At 46.0% G+C, this 20072-nt stretch overlaps 1 protein-coding gene across 1 annotated transcript in view; it reads right to left on the bottom strand.

The window, feature by feature from the left end:
* Window positions 1-20072, bottom strand: part of EFCAB6 (EF-hand calcium binding domain 6) — a 257858-nt gene that overhangs the window by 200311 nt on the left and 37475 nt on the right. Inside the window, exon 7 of the mRNA XM_040345822.1 lies at window positions 8624-8760. Coding sequence (XP_040201756.1) covers window positions 8624-8760 — 137 coding nt within the window. The remainder of the gene's footprint in view (window positions 1-8623; window positions 8761-20072) is intronic.

Genomic DNA, 20072 nt, shown 5'->3' with positions numbered 1-20072 from the left:
CAGGCTCCTCCCACCTACCCCGTTCCAGTGGCACAACCAGCACCGTTCTTTCCACCCCGGGGCAGACCATGGCGCGGACGCGGCGGACGTGGATACACCCGATCCCGGCCTCCATTCGGTGAGTATACCTTACACTCCACAACCACACATTCCAGTGGGGGGACGCCTGAGGTATTTTATCCACGCCTGGTCTGCGATTACGGCAGACCCATGGATATTGCAGACGGTCGGGGGTTTTCAAATAGAACTTCTGTCGTCACCGACATTAAATGTGGTCCCTCATCCTATCAAGTTCACACGCCAAAACGTTACTCTCATCGAGAACGAAATACAGGACCTCTGGTCCAAAAAGGCGATTTTAAAAGTAGAGGATTTTTCCCCGGGCTTCACAAGCAACCTTTTCCTTGTCAAGAAAAAAGGGGGCGGGTTCCGGCCCGTAATAAACCTAAGAGATCTGAACCAACATGTCTGCTACAGACATTTCAAGATGGAGGGCATTCACTGCCTCCGAGACCTCCTACAACCGGGAGATTGGTTAGGGAAAATAGATTTGAAGGACGCCTATCTCACCGTCCCTATTCACACGGAGTCACAACACCTACTCCGGTTCCGCTGGAAAGGCCAGATATGGCAGTTCACCTGCCTCCCATTCGGGCTATCGTCGGCACCATGGTGTTTCACGAAGTTGATGAAACCAGTGGTGGCATCGCTACGAAGCAGAGGGGTATGTCTGATTATTTATCTGGACGATATCCTTATCATGGCCCACTCAAGGGCCCTAGTTTCCCTTCACATGGCATGGACGGTCTCCCTGCTACAAACACTGGGTTTCTTAATCAACCAGGAAAAATCGGTCCTAAATCCGGCCCAGGTGTTGGAATTCTTGGGTTTCCTAGTGGACACCAAACAAGCTGTCCTCCGTCTCCCAAAAACAAAATTAGCCCTAATTCGCAAGGAAATCAGGGCAGTGCTTCGCAAAGGCTCCTTATCCTTAAGGGTTCTGGCCCGCTTGGTGGGGCTCTTAGCTGCATCCATACAGGCCATCTTCCCGGCCCCACTTCATTACAGAGCCCTTCAGAGGCTCAAGATTTTGCACCTTCGCCAGGGCCTCAGATATGCGGACGAGATCCCTCTCTGTTCGGAGGCAATAGAAGAACTACAATGGTGGCTTTGCCACGCAGTCGAGTGGAACGGCAAGACCATATTCAATTCCGGTCCCGACATCATCATAGAGTCGGACGCCAGTCGCCACGGCTGGGGCGCCCGATGCGGGGCAGATTCCACAGGGGGGACTTGGTCTGCCTCCGAATCGGAATTGCACATCAATGCCTTGGAACTGCTGGCGGCATTCTTCGCCGTCAAGAGCTTCATCCCACAGGCTTCCGATTGCTGTGTACTATTCCGCATGGACAATGTGGCCGCGGTTCAATACGTCAACCGCTTGGGAGGCACCAGGTCCAGGACCCTTGCAGACCTGGCGAAGGAGTTCTGGCACTTCTGCTTGGCCCGCAACATTGTCCCTATCGCGGAATATATTCCTGGAGTCTCCAACACGTTAGCCGACTGGTACTCACACCACCTTGTCGATTCCAGCGACTGGCGACTGGATCGCTCTGTGTTCCACCTCTTGGAGCGTCTTTGGGGCCCGTTGAACATGGATTTGTTCGCCTCTCGCCTCAACCACCAGCTGCCCCAGTTCTTCAGCTGGAGGCCCGACCCAGAAGCATCCGCGGTGGACGCTTTTCGTCACATTTGGCCAGAGGGAACTCATTACGCGTTCCCCCCATTCCAGATGATACCCAGAGTTCTCCTCCACGCCTCGAATCAACAGGCAACAATTGTGCTGATCACACCCTGGTGGCCGACACAACCCTGGTTCCCTCTCCTCTTGGGGATGGTCGTGGATTACCCCAGACTGCTTCCCCTGTTCCCACTACTGCTGACCAACCCGTCCGGGGAACCCCATCCACTAGTAGTGGAGGGCAACCTCCACCTCCTAGCATGGCTGATTTCAGGATCTCCGAAGCGGATATCGACCTTTCAGGGTCAGCTAGGGATCTCCTCGACGTGGCCTGGGCCCCCGGGACTAGATCAACCTACCGGTATGCTTGGCGACTCTGGGTTCGTTGGTGTGATCAACAACAGGTTGATCCCATACACGCCCCTGTATCTGTAGTGGTGAATTATTTGGCAGAATCTTTTGATTCCGGCAAATCTTACAGCTCCATCAACATATACCGCTCGGCTATTTCAGCATACCACTGTCCAGTTAACTCTTTAGCCGTGGGCAAGCACCCATTGGTCTGAAGACTTCTGCGGGGTATTAAATTCCAACGCCCCCCTAGACCTAGGTATCAGGCAACTTGGGACGTCTCCAAGCTACTTGACATGTTTGCTTCATGGGAAGACAATGATGGACTATCCCTAAGATTACTGTCTTTCAAACTCACAGTGCTACTCTGCTTGGTCTCGGTCAAGCGCGTCTCGGACGTGAGAGCGTTAGACATTTCCAGGCGCCAATTTTCGCCTCAAGGGGTCAGATTTTCGGTGGTCCGTAGGACAAAGACAGGTATTCAATCTGTCTTCTATCCCTTCTTTCCCACTCATCCGCGACTTTGCGTAGTGCGCTGTCTACAATCTTATGAGGCACACACGTCTGTTCTTCGACCACCGAATCTTTCCCAGCTCCTAGTCTCATACGTAAAACCCCATCATCCAGTCTCTTCCGCTACCTTGGCACGGTGGGTACGTTCCACCATGGAGATGGCGGGCATAGACATCTCCCTGTTTGGAGCTCATTCTACTAGGGGCGCTATGGCTACGAAGATCGTCTCCTCCGGAGGCTCGCTTTCTGACCTACTTAGAGCAGCTGATTGGTCCTCAGAGTCCACCTTTCGTAATTTTTATTTCAGACCGGAGGCTCATGTGTCCATGTCAATTTTATGAGGTTTATCTGCATTGTATACATTGTTAACTCTATTGTTTGCTTTGAACTTGCATAAGATACGAAGCCTCCTGTCTGATATATAAATTGAGATTTTCCTAGCCTGTGAAGGAAAATATTAGTTATATGAAGACAGGAGGCGAGTATCTTCCCTCCCTTCCCATCCCTATTACGATTATTCTCTTCTCCTTGCAGGTTATTGAACATTACGGTCCTCATCCTGGAATGCGGATGGCCTAAGTTGCTCACAATCCCTGTTGGATTGCAGTTGGTATGTTTTACCTGAAGGCGACGGTCCGGTCGGCCCAGAGGATCCGGTTTTCCCTTGATCCCCGTTGGGATGCAGTCAGTTTGGATGAAACGGTCCAGTTGATCATCCCCTTTCGCTCCCTTCAGATGCGGATAGCGTGTTCCAGTAAGGAAGTCCCTGACCTTCGCAAGGAGAGAGGATCGGACTTACGTTTCCTGATTGCAAGGATTTACACAAAGAAAGAGGATGTGGTTACCTCAGACAGTCCCATATATAGGCTGAGGCCTGGGAGGGGCTACGTTGGCCCAGGGACTGCTGGGATTGGTAGTCCTTTTGAATTTTTTATTTTTAGATTACCATAAAGTTTTTTATGTATTTCTGCTATGAGCTTTAGTAAAGAGAGATATGCATAAGATACTCGCCTCCTGTCTTCATATAACTAATATTTTCCTTCACAGGCTAGGAAAATCTCAATTTGTTCATGCTTAGCATAAAATAATAAAGTAACCCTTTTTTTAAATACTGTTTTCATCATTCTGTATCATTTATTGCATATTAGCACTACTGTCTCCTTGCAACTACTTCCTGTCTACCATCCAAAGAACAGGCCACACACTAGACATTCACGTTCCAGTCCAGGTTTATTAATAGTACAGCACTCAGTGCCAAGCCAAGCCCCCAACATATATCACCCACAGTGGAGCTTAATCAGGACTAGGGCTTGCTGTGGGTAAAACATGTTGGGGGCATGGCTTTGGGTGTGTTGTCATTGCAATAAACCTTGGCTGCAGTTAAATGCCTTTAGAGTGCAGCCCATAATTTGGATGGTGGACTACAGTGGAGCAAGAATGCACTTCAGGGCCCTGGCCCCCAGCTGGCTGCAGGAACCTGAGGAGGATACAGACTGGCCTGTGTGTGGTGAAAGGGGTGGGGTACGTCCTGTCTACACAGACTTCATTGATGGCTGCAAGTGTGCGCTAACATGTCTGCTTGCAGTCTCCATTGAGTGACCATGCAGGAGTAAAATTGGGAGACAGTTATCACCCCCTAACAGGAAGTGCTTGCACAAGGATAACAGTATTATTTATCAAAGCTCCAGACTGAAAAATGTAATTAGCCCAATAGATGGCTGTTTTTAAAAACCTTACTTTTAAAGTCAATGCATACTGCTGCCCCTAAACTGATGTTTTTAGGACTTTGAATGTTCTCCTCAATAAAAGCTAATGGGGAGATTTACTAAAAGTTGAACTCACAGAATCTGGTGCAGCTGTGCATGGTAAAGGGGTGGGGTAAAGGGGTTAGCTTCTAGCGTATACAATTAAGCGTGATAATAAAACCTGGAAGCTGATTGGTTTCTATGATGAGCTGCACCAGATTTTGCACTCTCTAGTTTTAGTAAATATCCCACTATTTGTCTATGCACATAGGCTTTTAGAGGAGTTTAAAAGCGGCAGAGTTTAGAGGCAGTTAAAGCTCTTTTCCTGAAGGCAGAAGAATTGTATTCAGGAAAGGAGCTTTTGGGCATAAAAAGTGTCAAATGCATCTAAGCGTGCCTAAGCGCTAGCTGCGCTTGAGCGTTTATTTATTTTAATGGTCAAAATAAATTACAATTCTGGCCAATGAAATAAACACCCAAACTCTTCCGACTCTCTCCGCCTTGGAATTGTCTCTTTGGCCCAGATTCTCAACCGAAATACGACGGTGTATCTCCAGATACGCCGTCGTATCTCTGCGTTGAGCCGTCGTATCTATGTGACTGATTCTTAGAATCAGTTACGCATAGATATCCATTAGATCCGACAAGCGTAAGTCTCTTACGCCGTCGGATCTTAAGTGCAGTTGAGTATGCTAATTAGCTAGATACGCGAATTCCCGAACGTACGCGCGGCCGACGCAGTAAAGTTACGACATTTATGTTAGGCTTTTCCCGGCGTATAGTTGCCCCTGCTATATGAGGCGCAGCCTATGTTAAGTATAGGCCTCGTTCCCGCGTCGAAATTTTAAAAAGTTCCGTCGTTTGCGTAAGTCGTCCGTGAATGGGGCTGGACGTCATTTACGTTCACGTCGAAACCAATGACGTACTTGCGACGTCATTTGGAGCAATGCACACTGGGATATTTTACGGACGGCGCATGCACAGTTCGTTCGGCGCGGGGACGCGCTTCATTTAAATGATACACGCCCCCTACCCGCCGAATTTGAATTCCGCCGGGTGATTTACGCTACGCCGCCGCAACTTACGGAGCAAGTGCTTTGAGAATACAGCACTTGCCCGTGTAAAGTGCGGAGGCGTAACGTAAATGAAATACGTTACGCCCGCACAATTTTGCGCCAATCTACGTGAATCTGGGCCATTGTCTCTAAGAGCAGCATTCATTTTTTGGTTCTATGAACGACTGCATTGCTTTTTTTTTTGCTCCATAGTCCCCAGTTAAAGGGGTCATTTTGGGAAATGAGCGCATTGCAATCAGGCATTGCTGTGCTAACTGATCGTCTACCATCCCAATGTCGATTGGATTGGTCATTCCTAATTTCTGCGCCACTGCTTAATGATTAATATTTGCGTAGTATCTTTGTGCTATAAATGCCCATTTTTTGTTGTTCCCAATGAAATCTAAGTGAAAGAAATAAACACCCAAAACGTGCCTGTACACGTCTAAACACGTTTGAAAACTGAGGCCTAGGTGCATTTTTAACATTGATTTTTGCTGTTAGGAGAAACAGCGTTTATACTAAACCAGTGTGCATGAGGCCGTATAAGCAGTTTGTAAATGCATACTCTATATACGTGGGGATTACCACTTTTACCAATTTCTGATCAGACATTCCTTGTTGTAACATAACTACCATGAATAGATACAATAGTTATATCTATTGCTATTTTAATATTCCCTATATAGAGTCAGAGTTTGATGCCGCCAGTATGAATAAAGAAAAATGATATGTGTTTGCACGACCGTTTATTGGCCAAACTCATTGTGCAATTATCATCCATTAACACAGAAAATAACACATGACCTTTTAATGCTTGCTAATGATGAACAATGCTTGTTAGGGAAAGCAAACTCCTGTGCTTAATGACCCACCCTGATTACTGAGCATGTAATGCCAATAAACATGAGCTGGCTAATTTTGGTCATTATATTGCCGTTATCATTTTTTATCCAAGAATGTGTACAATCTTCAATAATACCGGGACTAGGGCTTAGGTATGGAGGTGCACTTGCTGCGATGCAGCCCAAGAGGACATGTTACACCCTGCTAAAAAAAAAACAATTTTAAAACAAAATATATAATTAGGTATGAAGTACAGGCACCTAGGACCCTAGTATCACAGCCAAATTCCAGGCAATGATAGGCAAAGCTGGTATACATTCTATAGATAATGAAGCTTGCCCACCCCTTACTACCTCCTGCACATTCCTATTGAACAATGAAACTGCTCATCATAGTATTAAGCCAATAGGAATGTGTGGCAAAAACATCTGTGGTTACTCTGTCAGAACTGTCCAGGATGGCCAGCAGTTTAGGGGGGACTATTGCTGTAAATAGCCCTCTATGTGGCACTTACCTGCAATCGAAGCACACGCTGTCCTCGCTGGTGGAAGCATCCATCTTCTGATCTCTTCCTTCCGGGGCCGTGGACCCTGGCTCTGGGATTGGCCAGAGCTCCATGACGTCACTCATGGCACATACAAGTGAAGAAACGGCACAGAGGTCCGTTTCTTCACAGCGCATGCACTGATGACATCATCGGCACACTACAAGGTAAATGTCTCCTAAACATTTAGGAGATATTTCCGCTACCTATAGGTAAGCCTTATTCTAGGCTAACCTATAGGTAAAAGTGGTGCAGGAGGGTTTACAACCACTTTAAGTAAACAAATAACTCTGATATAAACTGGAAAAGGAGGTATGTATCCACCCACAACGGGGAATCACCTTTATCCAGAGTGGCGGTGCTCATGGTGGCGGGGATTATCTCTGGAGTTGGCATCCTGGGATTTCGGGCTGGTTACATGCATGGTTGTATTTACCTGTAGCCATGGCATCACCTGTATTTTAAGTCACTATCCCGCTGTTTGATCTTCGGCTGAACTCATGCTCATAGGACCTGATGTTCTGTGGTCTTATTGGGTTGATTAATATTCTAAGTGATTAATCCTGAGTCAGTTCAAAGAGTCTTCCAAATAGAGTTGGAAAACAGTCCATTATCAGCCCTGAGCCCTCCATTTGAGTATTATATCTCTTCCTCAGGCCTGCCTTGTCACGTGCAACTATATGAAGATTGTTATTGCTTCTTATTATACTCCTGAAGAAGCGGGTCATCGTGAAACATGTAGAGTTTCCAACTGGATACAGATGAACATGTAATTCTCCGTTGTGAGTGGATACATCCCTCCTTTTCCAGTCTATATCAGAGGAATTTGTTTACTTAAGAGTGTTTCCTGTTATGGGATACTCTGCTCTGATTGTATGTTATATGTCTGTCCATGTGGGTATTTTTTAATGAATGATTTTCAATAAATTTGTATTTTTATAAAAATCTGCTCCAGCATTGCAAGTGTATACTGTATCATGAAAGTCCAAGGTTGCCTCAATCCCCCATTTTTTTCAATAGCATTTACAGGACGAAGGTACTTTATTTCCTGTTTACTTCAGTAGCACAAAATCTTTTTTAATTCATAAACATATATAAGTGCAAAGATATAGAAGTGAAATTTTTAAGTAAAAAATTGAGAGAGTCCAAGGCAAGTCAAAATCCAAATATTTGCAACCTGGTGATGTAATTTAAGCCTTCCCCTTTTGGGTATTCTCTCACCTCCACAATATGACCCTCACTACATGTGTCACATACGCATGTTCCTTTCCACCATATCTGAGGCAGATGCTAGTGTATGTAATCAGCAATGGTAACCCATCAATGTGGTTCAGCCCTCAGAAAGACAACACCAGAAAGCCTTTAGCTCACAAACCCAGCACTATAAGGTGGAGGGCAGACCCAGTCACCAAGGAGACATTTTGGGTTTCCAAGCTCAAATTGTTGAGTGTTTTAAATATTATTAATGTTATTTATTGTTGAGCAAAAGGATGAATCCCATGAAGCGGCATATCAATGCAGACCCACTGGTATTGGAATGAATGGCAGTCTCAGCCTGGACTTCTGGGGGGCTTGGCCTGCGGGAGCCCAGGCTAAAATTGCCATTCATTCCAATACCAGTGGGTCTGCTTCGTGGGATCCATCCTTTACTCAACAGTTGTTTGGAGCTGAGACAAGCTGCTTCCCTGGCATGCACTGACAGTGGTGGGCACACATTTTCCATTCCTGGTTCGCAGTAATTTTATTCATTGATTTTTTTTAGCACAATAGTAATTTACTTGCATCATGCTTGCAGCGATTTATATACAGTATTTTCTTTCACACTTACTTTTCATACTCCGCATTCTTCATCTTGAAGCAGTAGTTTTCCAGAACACGCCGCAGTTCATGTTTTTGAATTTGACCATTTTGGTTATAATCAAACAGTCGACAGGACCTGACAATGTTCTTCAGATTCTTGGATATCTGGAAGTAGGAGAACCGGCTTTGTCATAAACATTATATAGCTTAAAGCTTAAGAAATATGGGGAAAAAATGTAGAAGGTAATTTTGTACAACATAAGAAGAGCATGGGGGGGGGGTGCTTCCATAGAACTGGAACTGCTGACTTTTACAGTGTCAAAATCTAAGAAGGGCTTGGTGGAGCACATTTGGGAATCATCATACATGACGTCACAATGCATTAATATTGCTCTCCTCTAAAACTCATGGTCAATGTTTTATCTCCTTCTGTTGCAATTACTGTCTTATCAAAAACATCTTCTGGGCCCAAAGTCTTTCCCATTCCTCCATCGAATGGCCAATGATTATGTAACTCCTGCCCATGCACGTTGATGTTACTTTGGCCCGGAACCCAGCTCCATTCTTGGCATCAGGACCGCTGATAAGGGGGTACAACCGGTCCTCCTGTATGGGGCTCAGGCCAGCAGGGGGGTCAAGGCAGCATGAGGAATTGCATGTGGGCAAGGAGGGTGATCAGTGTGGTGGGGGAGCAATTACCTGAACCAATCTACATTTCTCTCTCTGCAGTAGCTGAAATCTGGCTTCTCCTCCACTCCCTCCAGCCGGATTTCAGCTACTGCAGAGAGGGTCATACGGGGATACAGGGGATCAGTTCCAGTAATTGCCCCCCTCACACACCAATCACCCTCACTGTGCACCATTCTCTTCCCACTGCAGCCCAGGGCCCCATTTGTTTCCCTCACTGACTTCTGCTAGTTTCCTTCCTCTCCCTCACACTGGCTCCTACAGGCTTACAGATGGAGGTTTCAGGATGGAGAGTGGGGGAAGGGGCTGGTAAATATGTCATATTTATCAGCCCCTTCTTTTCCTGAATAAGCACAATGAGTGATCATTGTGTGTTCATTCATAACTGATGCATAGTATACTGTGTTTACTATTCTTCAGTTTATGAATGAACAGAATCCTCTGTACAGAGCGCTTTCTGTTTGTTCACTGTCCAGTACAGCTGAGCCTGCAGAGAAAGGGACTGAAGAATTTCTATACACTGCCTGTGTTTGGGGCTGTACACATTATTATTGTTATTATTATTATTTAGGTACTTATATAGCACCGTCAACTCATGCAGCACTTTACATATAAAATGCACATTCACATCAGTCCCTACTGTCAAGGAGCTTACAATCTAAGGTCCCTAACTCACATTCACACGTACAGTACATCCACACGCCTGTCAAATTAGGACCTGCGGCTGTGTTCAAACAGCTTCATGCGTCCCCATATCGTAACATAGCCTGTCTACACACAGCTCCAGACACATAAAAAACACAGATTCACACTGTCGGCCACAGCACCCATGTGAATGAGTCCCAAGACCTCATTCACACACAGAGCTTTATTTATTAACTCAATACATTTTTATCTTTTAGATTTATCAGGAATTTTGTAAGTTTTACCCTTGTGTCCGCCAATAATAATTTTACTGTATTTTTAGTGAAAATATGAATTTTGATGTTGGGGGGGGCATCTTACAGTTGCCTGAGACGATAAGGCAGTACATACAAAAACAATTTGCTGGGAGAGACGCAAAGAACATCTGCGGGAAAACTCTACTACCACACTTTTTAACTAGTATGGTTTTTCAGTGCTAGAGTTTCCAAAAAAGCGCAGCTAAAAGGGCAAGCTGCACTTTTTTTATATTTTATTAAGTTATGCTATGTGAAGGGAACATATAACAAATACTGTATAAAGTAGGTAGTATTCCAATATGGCTGCAAACATGGAACTACACCCAAGCCTCGTACACACGATAGGTTAACCAGAGGACAACAGTCTGAAGGACATAGGTTAACCGATGAAGCTGACTGATGGTCCATCACGCCTACACACCATAGGTTAAATAACCGATCGTGTCAGAATGCGGTGACGTAAAACACAACGACGTGCTGAAAAAAACGAAGTTCAATGCTTTCAAGCATGCGTCGACTTGATTCTAAGCATGCGTGGATTTTTAACCGATGGTTGTGCCTACTAACGATCGTTTTTTCCCCATCGGTTAGGAATCCATCGGTTAAATTTAAAGCAAGTTGGCTTTTTTTTAACCGATGGTTAAATAACCTATGGGGCCCACACACGTTCGGTTTTGACCGATGAAAACGGTCCATCAGACCGTTGTCCTCTGTTTAACCTATCGTGTGTACGAGGCTTACAAGGGTTGGGTAAGATATACGGTATGTATGAGCAAAATAAAAAGACTATTTAGTACAACTTTCCCATACATACAGATTGGAACACAGATGGCAAAGAAAACACCTGGCGTGGATTTTAACCATTCCCTAATTTATCCAAAGTTGAAAAGAAATAATAATCCTGTAATATGTGAAAAGGTGAACCTTATCCTTTAGCGAATAGTAGGTGCAGTGGAGAAAATAATTATTTGATCCCCTGCAGATTTTGTACGTTTGCCCACTTACAAAGAAATGAAGGGTCTATAATTTTTATCATAGGTGTATTTTAAATAATAGAGGCAAAATATCAACTAAAAATCCAGAAAAAAAACACACAATACAAATGTTATAAATTAAGTTGCAGATCAGTGAGTAAAATACACTGAGCAAAATTATAAATGCAACACTTTTGTGTTTGCCCCTATTTATTATGAGCTGAACTCAAAGATCTACGACTTTTTCTACGTATACGAAATGTGTACATAGAAACGTTTTACCTCTGTGCTTGCCGACAAGGGTTTCAACACCAAGTACGAATTCATGTTTTGCTTGGGGATCAAATACTTATAAATCTAGTTGCAGTTTAGTGAGTAAAATAATTTTTTGGGGGGTATTTTTGGTTAAAATTCTGTCTCTATCATTTAAAATACACCTATGATAACAATTACAGACCCATCATTCCTTTGTAAGTGGGCAAGGGGGATCAAAAATGTATTTCCCCCCAAATAATTTGTCTTACCACAGCAGATCTGTAGAAAAGGCACCCACCCTACTGGAATCCTAGCAAAACATGGGGGAGGGTATCCTGAGTTCCTTTCTTGGACTACAGAGATATTAGCCTTTATGTTGTGGCTATCTACGTGTAGGTTGAGTGGTTATCAAAAGACAACTGGGAGGGCTGACACCACTCAGTTTACAAAAAGACTGGGTCAAGTGTGTGTGTGTGTGTGTGTGTGTGTGAGGGTTGCTTTAGTGTAGCGTACACATTGTACTGTCTGTACTATGAACACTGCTTTTGAGCTCCGAGAACCTTAGGCTGAGAACAAATATATGGCCAACATATGCAGATGCCTAAGAGCGGTTGCACTGCGCCTGCACATCTGACTGCCTTCCGGCATCTACGGGAGCTTTTACGTTTCTGGGTAAATCAACTGAGAGAGTGCCTTTACGAAACAAGTACCTTGTCCTCTGACTGACTTTGAAAACCTACAGCAATCTGCAACCGTTTATGGTTACAATTAAAGACTCTCAGTGCCGCCTTGCACTCAGATTATGTACACAACAATATTGAGCAGGCAATCAAAACTGAAAACCGCTCCCCCGAGGGCTCGTTTTATTGACGCCTTCGATGGCATCTCCATGGATGAAACGGTCAGACAGAAGAGTTTTTCCAGCAAGCTGCATCCTTCAACAACCAGCACCCGCCAGCGTTGCCCAAGCATGCTATAGCCACCCCTGCGATGGTCATGGATCATTTTTTATTAGCCACATTTTGTTTCTGTTTTGTATCATCCTCTTGAAATTGGCATTCTGGAGGAAAGACGGAAGAGACTGGGAAAAAAAAAAAAAAAAAAAAGAAGACACAGATGAGCAGATATCAAGAGACATTCGCTACTAAATGAACTGGAACAGGATAAGTATCTAGACTGTGAGGTTGTGCATTCTGGCTGTGTTCCTGCAGAAGTGCGGTCTAACTTGTCTCTCTCTATTGATTCCATCTGTTTACACTCTACAGAGTATTGGCGCCCTGCTGTGCATATATCCTATTTACCAGCTGGTAGCGCTGGATTACTTCCAACCCCTGGCAGGCTGCCTAGAAAAACAAATGGAGTGCATTACTTTGGTTCGTCTTCTGTTTTTAATTAACTGGAGTGTCCACTATGGCTAGTTGACTTGCATTTACATAAAAATTAATGTGTTTAACGACGAGGTGGCATTTCCCTGGCCAGGCCCTGCCTTGTATGGAGATCGGCTTGAATGATTATTATTGTGCTCACCGGGACTTTCCTCGACTGCTGTCATGTTTTTTTTTTTTTTTACCAATGTCTAATGTGGTAATGATGAAGAACACTACTGGGGGAGGTTTAAGGGACATTGACACTTTTTTTACCTTATTTACTAATCTAAGTGCTGTTGGATATGGGATGCCACAGAAGGCTGATACCAAATCAAGTTCAGATGCTTACACAAGCTGCTGCCCATTGAAATCAATGGGCAGCGCCGCTATACCACCGTACCTGATGTAAGGGGAGCTCTGGGGACCCTGATTTAAGGCCAGCGGACTCTGGGGACCCTAATTTAAGGTGGGGGTTCTAGGGGAACTTGATGTAAGGGGGGACTTTGGAATACTAATGTAAGGAGAGACTTCAGAGACCCTAATAAAAGTGGGATCTCTGTTGATTCTGATTTAAGGAGAGGGGACTCTTGGGACCCTGATGTAAGGGGCGATGTGTCTGGGGCACTGATGAAACGAGGGGGGACTCTGATTTAAGGAAGGGCACTTTGGGGACTCGAATGAAAGGGGTAAATGCTGATGTAAGGAGGTCAGGCCCGGAGGGGGGGGGGGGGGGCAGGTCTAAAGCTGTGTAAGAAGCCCCAAAATTACTGATAGCTGTCCTGTTCCCCACACACTGCACCAACATTCCACATAGAAATGCAGGATCGGATGATGTGAGCTGGAGATGAAGTAGTCTCCTGCAAACTTCAGCCAAGCCGTGAGGAAGAGGTACACAGCCAATGAGGTGCCGTGCAAGCTGTGCTGTGCGCAACATCACTTCCTCCCAGCTCCCCAGTTAGTCTCCACACAGAGCTAACACTGGCAAGGAGGTGAGAAAGCATCACTGCACAGGCTGCCTTTGCAGCCTTTATTTTTTGGGGGGTGCAAGTAGCTGGTCTTGCCTAGGGAACAAAATAGTCTTGCACTGGCCCTGCCTGAATGTAAGGTTAACCTGTAGGTCGTTAAATGACTGGTCCTGGATAGCAGGCACCTACAGGGGCATCTCTGTATAGCATCTCAGTAGCCCAAAATCCCAAGGTGCTCAATAAAGTAAACTGCTTCAAAAGCCTGCATGGCTGTTGTAGAATCCGCCCTTTCCTTTTGATTATGTTGGCCAGCCTCAATTGCAACAACTTAGGGCCAGATTCTCGTAGATCAGCGTATCTTTGCGCGGGCGTAACGTATCCGATTTACGTTACGCCTCCGCAACTTAGACGGGTAAGTGCTGTATTCTCAAAGCACTTGCTCCGTAAGTTGCGGCGGCGTAGCGTAAATAGGCCGGCGTAAGCTCGCCTAATTCAAATTTGGAACAGGGGGGCGTGTTTTATATAAATAACTTGTGACCCGACGTGATTGACGTTTTTCACGAACGGCGCATGCGCTGTCCGTGGAATATCCCAGTGTGCATTGCTCCAAAGTACGCCGCAAGGACTTATTGGTTTTGACGTGAACGTAAATCATGTCCAGCCCCATTCACGGAGACTTACGCAAACGACGTAAAATATTCAAAATTTGACGCGGGATCTAACCCAGATGCTGTCGTATCTTGTTTTGAGAATTGAAAACAACGATACGACGCAGGAAATTTGAAAGTACGCCGGCGTATCAATAGATACGCCGGCGTACTCTCTCTGTGGATCTTCCCCTTTGAATGTATCTTTTGGTTGCAAATTCCTTTGTAAACCCCCCAGAATTTCATACTGAGGCCTCGTACACACGGACGGACAGTCCTAAGGACCGTTTTCAGCGGACATGTCCGCCCGGAGATTTCTGTCTGATGGTTGTACACACCATCAGACAGAAATCCGCGCGTAAACAATACGCGGGGACGTGGCCGCGCCGTCGCCGCGATGATGACGCGGCGACGTGGGCGGCCCTGGAAGTTTAAAGCTTCCACGCATGCGTCGAATCAGTACGACGCATGCGAGGGATGGCGGTCGGTCGGACGTGTCTGGTGAGTCTGTACAGACGACCGAACACGTCCGACGGACAGGTTTCCAGCAGACAGATTTGTTAGCAGGCTAAGCAATTTTTGTCCGCTGGAAACTGTCCGATCCGCCGGACAATTGTCCGCTCGGGCCTACACACGACCGGATCTGTCCGCTGAAACTGGTCCATCGGACCAGTTTCAGCGGATAGATCCGGTCGTGTGTACGGGGCCTGACAGGTTGCAAAGATAATGCAATCCCATGCAAGCACCTGTTATCCAAGCCAGAGGTAATTTAAACCATGCAATCACTCCACAGGTTTTCTGTAAGATACAGTGGTGTTGCATGCACCTCGTGATAACATCATGTCATGAAGAACTGGGGTCTTGGTTTCAATTCTCAAAAAGAACACTACCTGCATGGAGTCTGTGTAGTTTTCCTATGTTTTTCTTGATTTTCTGCAGGTGTCACCAAGAACACTACCTGCATGGAGTCTGTGTAGTCTTCCTGTATTTTTCCAGATTTTCTGCAGGTATCATCCAGAACCTTACCTGCATGGAGTCTGTGTAGTCTTCCTGTATGTTTCTGGATTTTCTGCAGGTGTCATCCAGAACCTTACCTGCATAGAGTCTGTGTAGTCCTCCTGTATATTTCTTGGTTTTCTGCAGGTGTCACCAAGGACACAACCTGCATTGAGTCTGTGTAGCCTTCCTGTATTTTACTTGGTTTTCTGCAGGTGTCACCACAAACACTATCTGCATGGAGTCTGTGTGGATGCATGGAGTTTCTGGATTTTCTGCAGGTGTCATCCAGAACCTTCCCTGCATAGAGTCTGTGCATTTTTCCTGTATATTTCTTGGTTTTCTGCAGGTGTCACCAAGAACACCATCTGCACGAGTGGTCCTGTGATTTTCTAGGTTTTCTCTAGGTACCCCAGGGAACCCAAATACAGATCAGCTGACTTTGAGCTACACTGGTCTCTGTAGGCCCTGGTTTATCACCGCAGCATGGACAGTAGACTGTAGGCCTTTTTGGAAACAAGTACTAATGTAAAAAGCTGTATCAGCCCTATGCTACCAGTAAGCAAAATGAACCTTGCTATGACTAATGACATCACCACTATAAAGACACAGAGGTATACAGTGGCTGCTCTATAGAAATTTCCAACTATAAAAAAAAAAAATGGGGGTGACAGGAACAATTCATTGTAAAGACTCATGAATATGGTTCCCTTCATAATTAATACATACACAAACTGTAGCGCTCCCTGCCCCCCTCCTTGCCATTTTTCACGTGTTCCTAATGGTGGCCCCTATTCTTCATGCTTGGAGTGCTCCCTCTCCCCTATAGTCCTTTATTTATAATGTCTGTATAATTTTGTCGAGACGTGATTAAAGCCAATAATTTACAGGAGACTTTTATTGCACACCAGCTAAACCGTTTGGAGCTTCTTCAGACCCGCTGGCAGCGAAGGGATTAACTAATGTACAATAAGCAGTTGTCTTTTTATCATCCCTCTGACAAACGCTGGGAAGAAAGAAATGTAGCAGAGATACAGCGCAGTGCCTTGGAACACTCAGCAGCGCCATCAAGGGGCCGAAGAGCAATAAATTGCAGAAAAGTTGCTAATTAGAAACCATGTGTAATTTTCTGATATTTTCACGCTTCTGTCTCTCACCAGTTTTTGTTTTGTCAGGAAAGGAGGTGTAAGCTATTTGTAGATATAAAGTGAGTTGGTTGTAAAATGTATTTTAAGTAAGCTGTTAGAAGTTGCAGTATATACCTATGTAGAAGGTGCTACATAAGTATTTAAAGCAAGTTAGGATTCTTTTTTGTGAGAGTAGGTAAATTTAGGCAGGTCTGGCTAAACTTTGTTTTGGTTTGTGTGGGCTGGGAGTGGCTCAGAGTTTAGCAGCTGGTGACTCACAGGCATCGTCACTGAGACCTCCCTCTTTCTTCTTGAGGATTCTAGAAAGAGAGGAGGCGGGGAGAGGTGGAGCTGCCTGGGGTGTTTAAGGAGCCTTGACCAATCCCCAACCTGGATTGGCAGGGGGCAGGCCTCCTTAAATACTTACAGTCAGCCCAGCTGGGGAGGAGTTGTCGGATGGAAGAACTGGAGATGGAGTACTAGGCTGTCAGGGCCTTTGAGGGAGCTCTCCAGTCTGGGGGGGGTGACCTTGGGCCTGGGCGTGGATGCAGGACAGAGGCTTTTGGAAAAGCGTGAAGATTCTGGACAGGAGGAGCAAGAGAGGACAGCAGGAGCTATTACTGTCAGGCAAGTCTTCATGAGGGAACCACCGGTTGCAGCCAGGAGGGCTGGTGAGTGACATGTGCAGTCAGGAGGCCTGGGGAGGCACACCTGAGAGGACTGGGAATATGCAGTCAGAGATGGGTGCAGAGCCAGTAGTGAAGATTGCAATGTCATGGGCAGCTGCAGCCAGGAGGGCTGGCAGGGCCTGAGGAAGAGCTGACTGGGAGCAGTAGTCCATCAATAGGACAGCAACACTTTTCATTTCTTTGTACACCATAGGGGCCAGCGGTCCCTGCCTGAAAAGGGCAATTGCTAAGGTCTGGCTAAGCCAGTGTCAGGCCTAACTTTAAATGTGCTAGCTCCTCCTGGGAGCTAGGAGCAGGAGGAAGGAAGGGGAATGGTCTGAAAGCAAGGAAAGTGCTGGAGGAGACTGAAGTGGTAACTTGAACAGAGAAGTATTGATTGATACACAATCCACCAATTGATTGATATACAATCCACCAATTGATTGATACACAGGAACCTGTAACGGAACTATGTATTTCAGAAGATGGGACATTACTGACAGTTCATTGCAGAAGATACTGGACACATTACAAGTGGTTAATTTTGTCCTGACTAGGTCAATAGGAAAATGACCCTTCAATGCTTAGCTCAGGCTATTGAAATGCTAAGTGGAGCCGGCTTGTGAAATACCTTGTTATTGTGTTCTGCAGGTTAATAGCTGTTGTCAGACAGGACGTCTCTAGGAGATAATTACCTCCACTAAATGACTTTTAGAATGTGATTGAAGTTCATTATATGTGTGGGGAATTGCAGACGAGACGCCTAGCCACCTCGTCAGGCTAAATGATAGATAATTGGCACATGTTAATTATTCTTATGGCAAGGGGGTGGGATGTTTCAAATTCTGTATAAAAAGTGTGCTGTGTACTTGAAAATAAACAGTCCTACTTGACCCTTCAAAACGTAGTCCCGTCTCGTTCTTGAAAGGGTGTTCGATGGGATTACTATTCTGCTCATTTTACAGCTGAACCTGACTCTCTCACTGGATCTCGTGGATGGGATATACCGGCTGTACCTGCATATCGCAACTTGCCAGGGAAAAGGACGTCTCCAACGGCTGATACCCCCTCACTACCAGGGGGTAGCCGTTACATTGGTTGGCAGCAGTGGGATGGTCCTTTTATCCAAAGAGCAAGTTCTGAATGGATTCTCACTACGCCAGGCTGAAAAGACCCACACTAAAAGATTTATTGGAGAGTCGTGGTAGGAGTGCCAGTAACAGACCATGGAGGGAGCTGATAGCTGACCTGCTGGAGCTGGACGAAATGGATGGATCCATGAAAGGAACTGAGCCCCTTGCACCTGTCAGCAAAGAAGATGTAATTACTGGGATTGTACAGCGGAGATTATCCTTGTATCCAGAAACGTCTGTGGAACTAATAAACCAGCTGTTCCGGGAAGCAAGGGAGGAGATACAAACTAAGAGGGGACAAGAACTGGAACTGGTAAGAGCTAGACAGCCCATTACACATGCAGTTCCTACTCCCCCACCCGCAGCTACAGGAAAGAAAATACCGTTCACTGCATTTAAAGCTTTTGTAGAAAATGAGGAGGAAATCGATGGATATTTGGCTGATTTTGAGAGGCAGTGCTCACTACACCAGGTACCACCAGACCAATGGGTCACTATTTTGTCGGGGGAAATTGTCGGGCAAAGCCAATGAAGCCTTTCGGGCTCTCGCTCCAGAGGATATTTTACAATATCAGCAAGTTAAAAAGGCGCTGCTAACCCGATACGGCGTAACTCCAGAAGCCTACCGCCGTCGCTTCCGGGACTCCAAGAAGAAGGCTGTGGACTCCCACATGGAATGGGCCAACTGGTTACAAAGGGTGGCATCCCTTTGGGTCCAAGGGTGCAAGGCCAACACCGGGGAGGAAGTATTGCAGCTTTTCCTAATGGAACATTTCTTCCAAGACCTGGCCGCAGACATACAAGACTGGATACGAGATCGCCGTCCCGCTAACTTAAACGAGGCGGCTCGGCTAGCAGATGAGTACGCGGAAACAAGGAAAGTAAGCCAGGATACTACACGGCTGGCTCATAAGGTGGAACCGCGTACTCCAACCGTCACCCCACGCCCAGAGTTTCGGGCTCCAGTCCCAGCAGGACCACCACGTCCTCAGGGGCCTAACAACTACCCCCGGGATTCGTCTAGGGTGACGTGCCATCACTGCAGCAACACGGGACATATTGCTTGTGATTGCCCTTTGAGAGCTACAAATAACAACTGAAGTCACACAACACCCAACACAGAGGTCACTCCATCACGCCCCTCTGCCGAGAGACCGAGGTGGGCCCTGAGGAATGTCTGGGAATTTTGTATGAGGCAGACCCAATACAAGCTGCCTCTCCAGATAACCGTCAGCATCACCGTCAGGAGGTACGGGTGAATGGACAAGTAGCACAAGGCCTAAGAGATACCGGGACTACTATCACTTTGATTCAAAAACATCTGGTAAAGCCAGAGAACGTGTCCACTCGCACAGTTGCCGTCCGGGTCGCAGGGGGTGCTGTATTTCGCGTACCCACCGCCCGGGTGCACTTAGACTGGGGAGCCGGGTCAGGAAAGACCACAGTTGGTATCATGGACAACCTACCTGCCGAGGTTGTGCTGGGCAACGACATTGGCTCTCTGACTTCGGCTTATTTACCTATACCTGCTGCTGCTTTCCCCGTGACCACCCGCGTTGCTGGAACCAACTCGCTTGCTGCTGAGACCCGGGTAAGACTACCTTCCCTGACATGTACTGTAGATCCGGCACAATATCACAGTCTAAAATGAGAATGTGACAAGTTGGCCAGTGAGAAATCAGAGATGCAACGACACTATGTCATGTATTATGAGATG

Source organism: Rana temporaria, chromosome 3 (assembly GCF_905171775.1).
Source record: "Rana temporaria chromosome 3, aRanTem1.1, whole genome shotgun sequence".
Classification (NCBI taxonomy): Eukaryota; Metazoa; Chordata; class Amphibia; order Anura; family Ranidae; genus Rana; species Rana temporaria.
The sequence above is the reverse complement of the archived record's forward strand: the minus strand, read 5'-3'. Positions and strand labels throughout refer to the sequence as shown.